The sequence below is a fragment of the Fulmarus glacialis genome, unplaced genomic scaffold (genome assembly GCF_000690835.1).
Source record: "Fulmarus glacialis isolate BGI_N327 unplaced genomic scaffold, ASM69083v1 scaffold70, whole genome shotgun sequence".
Taxonomy (NCBI): Eukaryota; Metazoa; Chordata; class Aves; order Procellariiformes; family Procellariidae; genus Fulmarus; species Fulmarus glacialis.
In genome coordinates this window covers 68,062-83,893 of record NW_009186871.1, presented here as the reverse complement: position 1 = coordinate 83,893, position 15,832 = coordinate 68,062, and the positions used below count along the sequence as shown (strand labels likewise).

The following is a 15,832-nucleotide window of genomic DNA, read 5'->3' as shown; positions in this document are numbered from 1 at the left end:
TACCATCTCAGTAAACCCTGCCCTGGAGTGCAGTTGTATGTTCACCTTCCTCCCTTTTCTTGGGAAGAAACTCTTAATATAAGCTAGGAGGAATATTGGTTTTGTAAAAGACACAAGCACCAGGGGCTTCGTGTATATTTAAAAAAGGTGGTTCAAATGGCAAAGAATAATGCCTGAACCTTGTTGATGATTTTTTCAAATGGATGAATTTCATTCTTTTTTTTTTCATTGTCAGTTTGAGTTTTACAGAATTAGATACTTAAATGATAAATAATCTTCTATCTTATGATTTTGAGTCAAGAACATAAAAACACATTTGTCATCACAGCCAGTAACTGCTACATACACTGACCTTGAGGACTTTTCCAAACTAATTTTAGTCTTAATACAACCTGTCCTGCGTATTAAAATAATAATAAAAAGCACTTGTCTCTCCTTTTTTCATTCTGTCTCCACTACTCTTTCCAATAACAGGAGCGAAATACCATGTCTACCTCCTAAAGTCCTTTTTTGGTGGCTCCATTTCTTTTAAGCAATAACTTTGATTTTCATTGCGTAGTTTGAGGATGTTCACATTTAACAGACAACATTTTTCATATTGATTGCACTGACAGGGAACACTCACTTCCTATCGTCCTTACGGTATGGGCAGCAAATATCGCCTTCTCCAATGTTTAGCAGCATATTTGGACTTGGCTTTGTTTAAGCTGTACGAAAAGTTGATTGTAACACAAACTGAAATGGCATGTGTTATAAAGTCTATATTGCTGGTTATTTTTACTGTTTATGTTCCTTTAATTTCTGTCTAACAGAAAACTCAGTATGTTGCTGTTTTGCCTCACAGCCTCTGGCCAGCCAAAGTGGTTAAACTGGCTGAAGTTCACTGATTTTTGAACAGAATTCCCCTGAAATAAAATGAACGAGTGTGATTAAGGGTTGGAACTCCTAAACGCCAGAGAAGTAGGAACCGGCAGCAGATGTCACTCAGTAAAGTAGACCATCTCAGCAGATGGACAGATAGGAAACGTAAAGGCTCTTCCTGACATCGTTTGGTTTTAATATGATAGAAATAAAATGCTTTGTCAGTAAAATATAACCAGACAGTTGCTTTGTAGTCATTTTGGGTACGTGGTTGGTAACTCAAAGGCCTGCTGCTTTTGCAATATTAATTATTCTGTGCCTCGTTACAGCAAGAATACGTGTCAGACCAGCTGAACGTACCACAGGCGGCTGGAGTGGCTCAGAAGTATCTGTTCCTCTATTTACAATTTAACGTTATTAAAAGATACAAGAAAACAAACTTTGCAGGTCATTTCCAGGATGCGAGTTGATGTATCAGGCAAAATTACGGAGATGGGATTTCATCCCATGTTTTGGGGTGTTTATCCCCCTGCAGAGGTATGTGATGTGTATCTCAGAGTAGAAGAGCAGTTCTGTAGAGCTGAGAGCTGCAAACGCGAACTGCCTCGGGGGAGCTGGGGCTGCGAGCAGTGTACTTAGTGACATATGTTCCCATTAAAACGTGTAAGCTGTTCTCTTGTACAAGCGGTTAACACCTTTTTAATCAGGCCATTTACTTCATTACAAAAATAAGTACCCCGAGTTGGAAAATGATAGTATTTTATGGTCAGCAGTTTCCACATCTATGTATATATATTTCCACATACATATATTTATATATATATAAAAATATGTATATAAACAATTTTCAGTGTGACTGAACATATCTGAAGCACACATAAACATGACACACTACTCATAGCACACATAATACACACTCCTCCTGTGAGCAAAGCTGTGGCACTCGCTCAGTAGTATCCTGATGCCATCAGAGGTGCTGTTTAATTGAGAGCTGCTTCTCTTAAATACGGAAGGTAGCTGGTGTCTGCTGCTTTGAATCTCATATTTCAACCTGCTTACGAAGTAGAAATTTTGATCTTTGGAGCACAGGTTCTGGAAAACCAGCACAGTCTGGAGAACAGACAATGCCGTTTTCTGTTTTACTGGGTGTTGAATTTTCTGAGATGGATGAATTATCTGGTGTCTGAGGAAAAATAGTATTTTTAGTGTATTTAATTACCACTCAGGTTGTTTATCATGTTTTCTAGGTTGAGTTTTTCACTCCCAGTTTTTGTTATTTTGTCTGTCCTCTTTATTAATTGTTAAGGTCATCTTTTGTGACAACACCCAGAAGGCACCCTTTTATAAATCAAAAGTAAACATATTACCCTACCTTGCAGGGGTGCTGTAAGGCTTAATTAGTTCATTTTTGTAAAGTGTTCTGAGATTCCCAGATCAGCATCAAATGTTTACTATTAAGTATAGGCTGTAGTGAGTATATTGGATGATTTCTTAATTTAATTCTCTTCAGGCGTCCCTAAAATAGATAATTTTGTATTGTCTTTATTCTTTTAAATTCCTAAAACACATTTGTTCTTGGCTCAAGTAATTCTGTATACGTTTTCCTATCACTTACTGTGTTTTTAGTTCTGGAAATATTTTTTTCTATATAGTAATACAAAAACCAGTTTTTTACTGTTTTCCCTATGAATTCTGCTATGTGGATCATTCTCTAATAAGAAGGTTTTGTTTAAACATTATATGGTGCTTTTTTCCCTGCAGTGGGGGGTGTTAAGTAATTTATTTGGCTTCCCTTGGGAAATTTGCAGAGATTACACGGCACTGCTGTGATTTATCATTTCTACTTTATTTCTGACTCATAAAGCATGCATTATTTTGTGTTTACCTTCAGCAACAGATCACAGGAAATTTCATCATCAATCAAAGCACTTTAAAATCAGGAGAAGAGATGATGTGACAAAAGCTCAGTCAGCACCTGTGGTTATTGGAGGATCATTTATTGCTTCATTGTGTCGTAACACTTCTCATTTTATTGCTTTTCCCAGGATCGGGTTCATGTCGCTTCAGTTACTCAGATCCCAGCATCACCGTGTCCTACAGTAAGAATAGTTCTGCAGATTGGACTCAGCTGGAGAAAATTAGGTTTGTTACAGCTTTTTAATCATTTTCATGCTTTCTGGCTGAGCAGGTGGTGTTTAAACCTGGTTCTTCTAGAACTTGTTTTAATTGTTAACTTTTTGGTTCTTACTTGTTCATACAAGTTAAAATATGAGGGGTGAAATTATGGTCACTAAAGCTAATTGCAGAACTGCCACTGGTTTGGGTAAATCAGTTTCATCCATCGATTATGTGGGAGGTGAGGAAGAGAATAACTTTAGAGTTAAAATGCAACTCTAACAACCGGCAGGTTCAGGTGCCTGAAAAACCAAAACTTTGATGACTTTTGCATTTTAGCACCACTTTTCGTGTCAGCAAGAGCCATAATCTGTACTGTTACAAGTTTCTACTTTGGTAGGATAAAATGTTCAATAAAAATAGTTTATAGTTTGATATGAACACTTGGCTCCTAACACTTCTATAATAACAACATTATGGTGAATTATGCCTTGTTTTTTAAACAAACTGGTTTACGTGAAAGCGCAAAGGATTATGAATGGGGATTTAAAAATCTTTTATTGTAATATGCATGCCTTTAAAAGGCAGAATCAGTATCAGAGATGGATTTTTCTAGGAAAGCAGAATGAACATTTTATTAAATAATATTGGGAAAGGTATTTTGTGCATTGGCATATATACATAGTTATAGAAGTACAACTGGGGAAGAAAAAATGCTGTTTATACATAGTGTCCTCATAGTGTCTCAATCTGCCTCCCTGCGTTACCTTGGTGTGTGTGCCATGCAGGTGATTTGCTTGAGCCTATTTTCAGTCCATTGAGACAATTTGCAGAGCAAAAGGCTACTTAATTTCTGATGAGTAAGCAAAACCCTAGCTGCAAGGCTGTGGATTTCAGTATCTCATCCTCCCACTCCTTGTGGGAGTGGGATTACAATTTCATTGACAAAAGCACAAATTATGAACAATTTTAGTAAAACAAATGGCCCTAATTCTTGTAAGTATAAAGCAAGAGTAACTTCACTGCAGGCACTGGAGTTGCCTCAGAGTAACCACACAATACCTTTTTTTTTCTCATATTGATGCAAAATTATATGCCTAGTTCAGTTACCCTCATAGCTTTGCAAGCCAGGAAACTAAAGAGTTGTGATGATGCCCTCGAAAGTCCTTGAAATCCAAATTTTTTGAAGTTAATGCATATGCAGTTTGTCTGTGCTGTTCTAACTTTGACTGCTGGAGCTGGCAGTAGAAAATATGTCAATAGAGCAATGTGGTGCAAAGTAGAGAGGATGAATTATGAAAGGATGCTCGTTTCTCCTGTGGTCCGTATGAATCACAGTGTTTATTTGAATGTGCTTCAGCAGCTTTCACTGTGCTACATGCAGCTCCAGGGAACGGTGGAGAATGGGGAGGGGTGGGACAGGAGGGCAGCTGAGAAGGGAAAGTGTTGTGTCGGTGTGTGTTGTGTTGGTGGGATTTCAGGGCTGGGCTCCCGGGGAGGGAGGGGAAGGATGTCTCTCGGGGAAGGCGGGTGCTGTGTGTGGGCTCAGGGAGAAGCAAGGACAACATCTCAGAGCAGCATTGCAGTGGAGGGTGAAAGACATAACGTTTAGCAACTGCAGCGTGGTTTGTGGGGGCAGGTTCTGGGTGCGAATATGGGCCAAATATAGATGCTTTTTGACATTTCACTACACTAATATTTTGCTTTACTTAAGAGGAGTTCCTCTTTTTTCTCCTATAGAAGCAGCTATTGGTGCCTTTTTTCCCTGAAAGCTCTGGATTGTTTTTGACAAACTATTAACCCACCAAAACATCACTACCAAGGCAGAGGCAAGGTTGAGTAGCTGACATCTTGCAAACCACAATTTTGGACCTCCTTGCAGCCTGAGGTTTTAATGTCGTTAATTCCCTTGCTGGATGATTAGTAAAACAAAAATAATCATTCTCAGCATCCCTTCCTTGCACACAGAGCTCAGTCCTTTCATTGCTAGTAGCAATGTAAAGACGTTCGCCCAGAGCTCGGGATGAACCTCAATCCTTTCACAGCTCTGAGGACAGCTCTGGGAAGCAGAGCTCCAGGCCCTGATCATTGCCTAATATTAATACTCCAGGTCTGCCTCTCCTCCCCACATTTTACATTTTCAGCAGCAAGAAAGAGGACAAATTGCTTGTTTCTTCTGTATTGTTCTCAAAGCAACCTGGCCCTCCCCATCCACAGAATTATCCTGGCAGCAGGGGTGTGGGATTGGAAGGACACATTTGTCAGAGAAAATTCCCAGCTTTTCCCTCTGGCCATTCTGCTCCATCCAGATCTACGAGGGACTGAGGCACCAGCAGTCAGGAGTTTCTTTTGGTGAAAGCTCATGCAAAATCACATTTTGGGAGACCTGTTTTTGTAAAGTGCTTTCTTAACATTTCCTTTTGGACATACCTGCAAAATACCTGACAACGCCCAGTCACCTAGGAGCTGTGACCAGCATCGAGTATGAACGTTGCCCTGCTCTTTCTTCCTGCTCTCCAAACATCTGCATTGGTCTGTTATTTATTGCCTTGGCTTGCACTTTCTTTGAAGCAAGGCTGTCTGTTCGGGCTGTGTGTGCACTGCCTGGCACAGTGGGACTCTGCCTCAGGGCAGGTATTTTCTGATCTCCGTAGAAGACTTATCAGCATACAAGAGATGTCAGCACAACTGTGTCACACCCAGTAAATGTGTTAAATGAGGGAAAAATGTTCCTGGCTATGGCTTAAACTTGGTCTAATTCCATATCATTGTTTTTCAGCGCCCCGTCCAATGTCAGCACAATCATCCACATCTTGTACCTTCCCGAAGATGCTAAAGGGGAGAACATCCATTTTCAGTGGAAACAGGATTATGTTCACTCTGGTGATGTGTATGAAGCCTGTTGGGCATTGGACAACATCCTGATCATAAATGCTGCTCACAGAAAAGTTGTGTTAGAAGATAATCTTGATCCTGTGGATACTGGCAACTGGCTTTTCTTTCCTGGGGCGACAGTTAAGGTTAGTCTGATTTTCTATGGCTTAATGTTATTATTACTCTTGTATGTGGAAGAAGACAGTAACATCTAACCAAACTCTGAACACACAAGGATGTTTAGGCCACTCCATCTGCTTCTGGAATTGGGCTCTTTTTTACTTTGTTTTTACCTGTTCTCTGTCTCATCGGGGCTTTCTAGAAACAATGCAACTTCTCTGCCATGACCAAAACCAAATGACAGTTTATACTGCCATGTCAAAGATCATGTAACAGAAAATGGGAAACAGCTTCCTTTTAGCAAAACAGTGCAATATTTTTGAAACAAATTCAAGTCTCTCCACTGGATATTTTGAAATCTACCTGTTTGTTTATCTTGGTGTTTTTCGGCTAACACTACTCGCTTCATCACAAACCATCACAAAAAACTATGGTTTCCCACTTTTTCTGACCGTGTATATCACATCTCTGTTGCAGCGTGCATTCAGATAGTGACTGCTTCTTAAAAGTCTCTTTTTCATTAAGATCCTGTTTTGATATATGAGATCCAGCAGGATCATACAACCTTGGGAAAAATTCTAAGGAGCCCTACAAGATCTCTGTGCACAAAGTTCCTTCCAATGCAGAGTTGTTCAACATCTGGAAATCAGTTGGATTCTTGCTTTCTATGTTTACAAGCAGCCAGAAGTTGAACAGCAGATGACTTTCTGTTTCCATCCTATTTTTCATTCACAAAAAAAGCAGTTTTGATGTCGGGGTTCATTTATGATGCTGGTAATGGTTTTGGCAATTGCACAGGAAACAGATGTCGAATACTGAGGGCAGTAAGAGGTTGGTTATGGCCTCATCCTTTTCCCACAGAACCTGGTATGAATGGCCACAGATTAATCCTTTTAGAAATAAATACTCCCACTAATCTACTCATAGAACCTGCATATTGCCAGTATAACGGCAGAATGACGGCAGCAATGGGTGGTACATCTTCACAGGATTCCCAATATTGTTAATGCTCTCAGGCTGCAAGAGTTCATAGAAACTGGGGGAAGCTTTTAGGAGATTTCTCTATCATAGCCAAAGGCATTTGCTTGCCGAATAATGTTGGAGAATCCCTGACAGTGCTACTCTCCCCTACGTGCTTTTTAAAGAAGTTCCCATACTCACAGTCTGTCATATGCCAAACTCCATTTCAAGCTGATGAGACCTTCTCTCTGCCGTCCAAGCCTGTTTGTGCCATACGAGTTGCAATTCATATCTTCCTGTTCTTTGTCAATTAGTATTTTAGATAAACTGGCCTTAAAAGTCTTTCTTGAGGTTTGTGTTAACTTCCTCACTGGCTTTTTTCAGTGCTTTTCCTTGTGAGTTTCCTTGACAATGCCAACGAACAGTCACATTTCTGGATGTTATTTGTTGTCTAACTCAGCTTTGATTAGTATATACAAAACTGTGGGTCAATTCTTTTCCTAAATTGTGCCATAAAGATAAGTAATTTCATTGGACCGAGGGAATGAAATATTAAGAAAAACAAAAAGAAAAATAATCTTTCTAAATTTCTTCCATCTACTGGGCTTATTTTCTGTATTCATCCTTTCTTGCTCACTACCTTTCACCAGCCAGAATGATTGATATTGCATATATCTCAGGTGGAAGGGCAGTGTCAGTCTGAGACAGCTCATCCAGCTGGCAGTCAGAACTGAAAGAAGAGGAAAAAATACAGACTTATTTCTGGTAGAAAAAGGAGTAGAAACAGTCTTTCTCTAGGCTACTTCTTCTCTAAGTGTTTACTACTTCTCTGTTTCCTTCTGGACTGCCCCAGCAGGCATTGCTCAGATGGTGGAGCCTTCTCCTTGGAGGCTCTGTGGCATATCAGGGTAGTGAATGAAGCAAATGAGGATACAAACATGAGCCCATGATCTTGCACACCTTAGTTGTTACAGCACCCCCTCGCCTGGCTTTGGCTTGTGCAATCTCCCAGGCATTATCTTCAAGGGATCCTCACAGATGGGCCAGGGACTGTTTCCAGTAGGTCGCAGGGATGACACCACTCTTCTTGGAGGTGAGAGTTTGCCCACCTGGATGCAAACTCTGCTTGTCATTTGCTGTCAAGGCCAGAGAATGGTCCCTGGCCTAATCCGGTTACCATTATGGTCCTAGCATGTTAGAACTGCCCACCCCACCCATCCCTTCAGCCATCCCAAACCTTTTAAGGAAATTCTCATTAAATACCATTTTGTTGCCTTAGTGGGTTACTCTGTTAGTAAAGATAGGCATTATGAGATGGTTTGTTGGTAGTTTAGAATAAACGTTGCTGTTGCTCACATAGTTAGAGATGGTTCAGTAAGTTCTTTCCCAATAGTTGCTCAGGAGGTGCCTTTTAGAATTGCTTGTTATATCTGGTACATGTTCTTGTTGAATGCTTATCAACTTGCAAAGAAAGTATATTTTTTTCTGAAGAAGGTTTACTTTGGTAGTACTTGAGGTCTACTAAAGTAAATAGCAAACATTACAAATCCAGGAGTTTTGCTGGTAAAACTGCTCAGGTTAATAGTTGCTTAGATTAATAAGGTAAAAAGACAGCTAAAACAAAGAAAAGTACTACCGTGAAGACTGTTGTCAGAGTCCTGGATTAGGTTCTGTGACGGATTCAGTCATTGGAGTGTACAGTGCAAAGATTAATGGTAATTATGCACCGATGTGTTCACTCCAGTTTGGTGGATTTGGACAGTGTGTTCTCAATAAGCACTTGTGGGAACTTGCCTGTGCCCAGCTTGGGAAGCGGTTTCTCCTCCTCTTCCAGTCTGCTTGAACTTGGACCAGGAATTTCATTACGTTTCACGCTGCGCTCAGGAGCGGTTACTACTCGTTTGAAAGCACATGGCTCGTTGCAGACGCAGCTGGAACTGGCTACTGAGATGGGAAGCAAGCTGAGAGATAAGCCACTGAATTTGTGTGTTTCAGTTCCAAAGAAGACAGCAAAAGACAAGAAAGACGCTGTTAGCAAGGCCAAGTAACCCTTAGGAGATTAATTGGATCCACTGGAACGTATTTATCTGTGTTGGACTATGTGGAAGGGTGTTGAACAGGATAAATTCCTGACTGCATTTCAATATTTCTAGCGACAGCTCTGAGCGTGAGCACGGCCTTGCAACCGAGCATGGTTAGGATGTTGCACTGGTGGTTGAGATTGCTGGAACGCCTGAAGCAGTGTTATGCTCTGAGAGCTGTTAAAGGTCTGTGAACCTCAACACTCCATAGCTAATTGGGGGAAAAGGTGAAATCTTCTTCCTTCAGTAATGCTTCTTGGATCTCTACTCCTGTAGAACAGAAAAGTCATCTCATCTTTCAGATGAGACTTCATATATCTTGTATACACTTCATATACCTTGTGTATTTGACCAGAAATTGTTGTGTTTTGAGGTACAACATTTGACAAGTTTTTTAGTTTTCTTTGATTGCCCTGGTCCAAGATTGGATGTGCAAGCTCAAAAACTAAGGTTGAGAAGGGAGACAACCTCAGCAGTCTTATAGTTCATGTCTCTGCAGTGCTTTGGTTACATAAAAATAGCATTGAGACCAAACCACCTGCCTCTGGAATTTTTCCACATCTGGGAAAAAGCAGTATAGATCATTACAGACACTAGAGCGGCGATGTATTTGATCATGATGTGTTAACCCAGTAACACTTTTCACCTTTGAGAAGAGTCCAGTTACAGAATTGCTGTCTCACAGTAGTTGCAGCTGCTCTTCACTTGGTGGCTGAAGGTTGCAGTCCAACTGGTCAGCTTAGTTTGGTTGGTCTGCAGGACTTGGGGACTGCATCTGAGGTTGTCTGTGCTGCTGAGCTGTGAGCATGCAGCCTGGCATAGCATGGGATGGGGCAAGGGGGGAAGGTCTGTGCCAGCCTCACTGAGCAAGTTGGGTTTAGGACCAGGGAGTGGTACCTGATGCATGTTATTCACTACTATGGACATGACCAATAAATCCTGAAAACATCCCAATCCCAATATCCTGATACAGTAAGCCCCTTAAGTAACAGGCCATCACCATTCAGCTCATTTTAATTTCCCAGAAATGCATGCCAGCTTAGCAGAAGAGAAAGCTGCATGAGAAGAGCATGGGAGAACTGAACATTCACTCTCAGAAAAATGTGCTGAAAATGTGTCTGTAAAACTCCGTGACCTTTCACCACGCCCTGAGCAGAGCAGGGCTACGTACATCCTAGGTCTGCGAGTCCTTCCTGAACCTCTGTTGTTGTGTGTCACTGAGCAGAGAAGACATGCACGCAGGCCTAGGAATTTGGCAGAAAGAAGGGCTGATTAAGCTATTCCACTCCCCCAGTTCCAGAGCAGATTTCCAAATCTCTGAATACTCTGTTAATTAATAGGAATGGCATTGGATAGTCTTCTTTCAAAACAAACATCCTGATATTCCATATATATTTTTGCCCGGTTTAATTGTTTGTGCTGAAATGAACAAGATTTTTTTCCGTTTTTTGGTTTAAAATGCTTGTTTAAAAAAGGGTTGAGATACCCATTGTCTGAATCAGATCAATTATATTTGCTGGAGGAAAGGTGATGCTCTAGGTATGCCAGTGTGAAAATGGAGATTGAAATTGCCATGACCTTATATGGGACAAAATTACACACATACAGATGCTTCTGACAAGACTCTCTTGTCTTTTGAATAAGATATAGCAAGGCAGTATTTGGTCTGTGGGCCAAACCCAGCCTTCTAGCCAGCTGCTTTGCCTCGCAGGAGCCCTTATCCACCACATCTTCCTGGGAAGAGGCGAGCAGGCTTCCTGCTGCACCTCGTCTGAGAGCCATGCCTGCTTCTCAGGAGGAGTGTGAGAGGGGAGGAGAGGTGAAGAAAGCGGAGCAGGGTGCACTAAACCTGTCGACTGGCTCCCTTTAGTGAGAGTGCAGGCACTCCGAGCTGTGCCCATCGAGGAGGCATCTGTATATCCATAGGGCTGGATCTAGCCCATGCATGGAATTACCCTTGCTTTTCTTTTTTTTGTTAATAATCACACTTTTAATTAAAATCATAATACTTGGATACAATGCCTAGGGTGTCATTGGAACTGATAGGTGGTTGTCTGTGGTGCTGTGAGTTGCTCGGGCAGCTGAGAATCGCTGTCGGGCAGCAATGCTGAACCTGCACCTTTCTCCATGCCAGTTCCCCATGGCTCGAAAGTGTGGTGGGGGGTGGCAGGGAGCCAGCGTTAGCTCTGAGCTGCCGTCAAAGCACCAGGGGTCTTTCCTGCCTCCTAGAAGGAAAGAATTTGGTCTTTGCAGGTCACTGTGAGATGCACATTAATAAAAACAACAGGAATTGACCCATTAGGTGCCAAAGAGTGGAAATGACTTTGGTTGACTCTTTCTTACTCTAATTTTACAGTGGTGTAAATACATATCATTACTTTCAGAAGAACAGATGAGGTTTAATCATGCTCACTGCGGAGTGCTAGAAACATCAATAGTCCCAATAACATAGAGGAATAGTTCAGTTCATGCCAGTTAAATGACTCATTAGGGATATCTGTCATCGCCAGAATGACCGGTGTTGTACAAACATCATGAAATGTCCTAGAAAATTAAGAACCATACGAATCATAAGAATCACTCATAAACAAGCAAAGTGTTTTGAGCGCTAGCCTTTGAATAACAGTCTATAATGGGAAATGATGAGTGAAAACACACTTTATAAACTGTTTGTTACTACATCACAGGACGAGTTTCATCCCATTATTTTGGAAAGGGAAGGTGCACTGTAACCCTCCATGCACCTGGCCTGCTTGCGCAGCCAAGGTTTTCGTTCTATAACCTACATTAAATGATGAAAAAATGTAGCATGTGGGAAAGATTAAAGCCCTGTTTATCTCATGGTGAAGTACGCTAATTACATTGTGGTTTTTTCTTTGGTTAAAGAAGGGACTTCAGGCAGAAGCGTTAACAGCCAAATCCACAAAATTTAGAATTTAGAGTCTTTCCCAAATTCTGTCATCGTACCTTTGCTGGCTAAGACATTGCATACATAGTATGATTTTATCAAGACTGAATCTATCCTTGTACCTGCTACCATGTCAAAATCTAAAAATCTTTAAAACCTGCGTGACTCATTCCCAGAAAGACACAATATCTAATTCATGGCTCCATTGACAATGCTGCTTTAATTAATTTTCTTCATCTTTTTTTCTTGTTCCTCTGCTTCTCATATCTCATCTGTTTGCATTGCCTAGATTTTAATTAAAAAAACCTCTTCTCTCTAAGGAGCAATCTGAAGTGGCAAAAATAATCACTTAAAATATTACAGTCATTAAAAAATTGGCTGCGGTCAAAGCCATGCATTTTCAATTTGCCGACAAACGATATTTTCGTTTCCTTTTAAAGTGCGTTTTGTATTTGAATAGCATACGCCAGCCAGCCTGGCTATCAGAGATGCTCCTCCAGCTGGGTGGGCTGCGTGACAACTCCTTAATGGGGGAAATTGATGGCCCTCTGCTCGTGTAGAGGTGAAGGCATACTGGGCAGATTTCTTTCCATCTGCCGTCAGCCCTTTGCAAGCTGGCACTGCCCAAATGCCCAACACATTCATTCCAATGCAAGAAATGTCGCCAAAAAATAAATTGTGAGGCTACAGCTGTCTGAAAGAATCATCGGGGCCATTAGGCCCAGGAGAGATAATATGAAGAGGTGCATCAGTGTTCGTCTCTGATAAAAACCTAATTAAATGATGGTAAAGATGACTGTGGATACTTTAAAGGCACAGAGGTGAACAACATTTTCATGGGAGTGTGCGGACAAACCTCAGATGATATGCAGCACCTCAGCCAAAAATCTGTTACTCTGAGGAATTTCATTGCTGATGCTTCTCCGAATGGCACAGTCGTATCATTTAGTTGCCCTCTGTTCTGCTCTCCAAGTAAAGAAATCCCACACTGTAAAGCCAAGAGGTATTTATTGATTCACAAGTTTGACTTGAACAACTGGGACAGAAGCTGGTTTGGATGAACTTCAGCGCTTCTGTTTACATTCCCAATCTTTGTCTTTTGAGCTTCTAAAAATCTTGAGGGCTGTGTGCTTAGCTGCAACTGTGGCAGAGGCTGATCTGGTTGACGCTTGTGCTACGTCACACGGCAGGGTGAACAGGAGACCTTCAGAGGTCCCTCCCAGCCAAGAGGTCACGCTGAGGGTAGCAGATGTCTCCTTACGTGGTATTCTCATGCAGGTCTTTAAAAATATGGAGATTGTTCAGGCATGCTACATGATGTAGGATCCCAGATCTTACTTGGGGCCCTTAAGCCATTTAGATGCTACGGGAAGTTGGTCAGTATTTATTTATGAAAACATAAATAGGTCTAGTTGGAAAGTGCCTGCTTCACCAAATCTGATTTCCCTGCTTTTGCTGACCAACGGTTTTGAGCAGTCCTAATTGAAACCCTTCTGCATCTCAAATGATCAAGAGGCGTTCCTAAAAGCACCTACCAAAAAAAGGTGAAAGCTGTAGGTAGAAGAAGTAAAATATAAGGAGTGTAGAGTAGGATAAAGAGGGTGACAGACTCTTGACAAAAGTTTGATTTTGAAACCATGCACTGCTCTCTCCCATAGTCTGTGTCTTCAAATTATTAGCTAATGCCCTCATAATGTACAACGGAAATCTCACCTGAATTAGTCAGACTTGCTGGCTCTCATAGACAACTTGGCTAAGAACTGTACTCATAGACTAGAAATATTCATAGATAACAGCAATTTTAGCATGAAAATGTATTTTTTGTAGTAGTGGTACCATTGCGGAATCAAAGAGCCCTGAGCAAGGAATGTACCACTGCTGCCTCTTCAGGCGCAAACCAAAAAGATCGCCTGTGTCTCAGGAATTGCCATCCATTTATAAAACAGGAGATAAGCTGGGGCTGGGGAGATGTGGGAGCAAAAGGAAATACTGCAGGAGGGGAGAGTGCTCATCCTGGTAAGCGGTGCATTCTTCAGTAATCAATGACAAGGCTTGTTGAAGAAAGCACTAAGGAAGTGCCTGAAGGACATCATCTTGTGGGGAATTTGCCAAGCGTGGTGGGCAGAATGGGCAAGGGCATGCAAGTTTGGTCGTCTCACCAGCAGACACAGTAGCAAGCATTGGCAGTCAAGGAAAAGTGAGCCATGAGATGGTGCGTACGGGAGATGATGGAGACAGGTGAGGATGAGCCATGCAGGGCCTTGAAAGTAGGGAAAAAGCAATGATACTGTAACTATCTGGTAGACAAACTTTAGAAACACAGAAAATGCAGTGTGAAGATTAGATTGAAAGCAAATCCAAGCATGCTGAGATACGGGAATGCATCCAGCCAATTTTCATTTTGCCCTATTCATGTAAAGCAATAGCTTAACAATTGCAGCTAGTGAATAATAGTATTGGTAGTGCCAGATTAAATTAAACTGGTTTTTTTTTTTCCCCTTGGGATGACCACAGTCCCTGAACAGAACTTGGCTTCTTTCCGTTTGGCAACAGGCAGGAGTTGTTTATTTAGGAATACAAGAGTTTACTTATGGCAGGCTGATAGTCCCACTCCAGTTGCAAACAATGGGAAATAGCTACTGTTGTGAAGTGGCTCCATTCAAGTGCCTGCAAGTGTCCTACCTTCTATTATGTAGGTGATTTGGGAGAAAACTTTGTTTAATGAAGGTTATCAGATTTGTCAAAGGATTTATTGTCTAAATTAATTTTTCCTCACAAATTAGTTAACTTTTCAGTGTTATAATTTGCGCAAGAATACACTAAATGTTCCATATGCTTTTAATCCCCTTTAAATAAAATGAAACTCTGCTTTAGTTCTGGACCTACAGCTGAGGCTTCCATGGTAACAAGGAGAAATATCCTACAAGTTGCTGTCATTTGGCCTTTTTAGTTACAAAATTTGCACAGCAAGCTAATTTGTTCTTATCTTATAAATCATTTAAGTGTAAATAACAATGAAACAGAGAACAAATTTAATCTGGAATTCGTAAAAGAGAACTCTACATCTACATAGAGAGATCTGCAGTATCTCCAGTTTAGGGAGAACTTAATCCAGCTAGTTTCAAAACACAGTACATGTTCATTCCGCATTTTTTATCACTTTAGAATGACAAAAAAAAAAGATCTGTAAAATTCAGTCCTTAAACACTGGAAATATATAGACTACCACTGCAAGTGTAAAGCTTTTCATTTGGGAAAGAGGCAACACAGTATGTAAATTGTACTTTAGTTCTTCATTTCTAAAGGCTTGGATTCAAATTCTGGGCTGAACCCAAGAGAAAATGAGTCTGATGGTTTCAATTCAGTCTCTAATCTGTTCAAGCCCTATTACAAAACCGCAAAATAATCCAACACAGTCAGCAGCCTCCTGGATGTTGAACAAGACTGACAAGGTAGTTGGGGGCAATGCCGGTGAGGGACCATCTCCTGCGGAGTTTCTTTTGCTCCTGGAAAATTTGGCCGGGTGCTCTTTGAGGTTATTCACCCTTCATCAGCCCATTGGACGAAAAAAAAGCAGTAAAAGCAGCGACAGATAGCAACTGCTTGGAAAATGAAAAGAAAAATATGGAAGCTAAGTGTGAACTGGGGGTGATGATTATACAGGCGAGGGAAATGTGGCAGGTGGGAGAGGACGAGATCATGAGCAAAGGATCCCTGGCCCTTGCTGGGGCAGCACAGCTCATGCAAATGGGGCTCGTCCTCATCTGCTTCTCCCATGGGCATGTGTCCAGGGTCCCAAATGGTGGCACTGGGGCAAAAACGTACCAGAAAATGACGGCCCTCCCTCAGAACTTCTTTAAAAGCCCCACCTGTGTTTTGAAAATCTTTCTTACTCTCTCTAAAGGTAATGAGC

General features: G+C 41.3%; 1 protein-coding gene across 1 annotated transcript in view; it reads left to right on the top strand.

Annotated features, from left to right (window-relative positions):
* Window positions 1–15,832, top strand: part of LOC104073131 (reelin-like) — a gene marked incomplete at its 3' end in the record, with an annotated part of 122,402 nt that overhangs the window by 38,543 nt on the left and 68,027 nt on the right. The window contains exons 7-8 of the mRNA XM_009572812.1: window positions 2,907–3,003; window positions 5,756–5,996. Coding sequence (XP_009571107.1) covers window positions 2,907–3,003; window positions 5,756–5,996 — 338 coding nt within the window. The remainder of the gene's footprint in view (window positions 1–2,906; window positions 3,004–5,755; window positions 5,997–15,832) is intronic.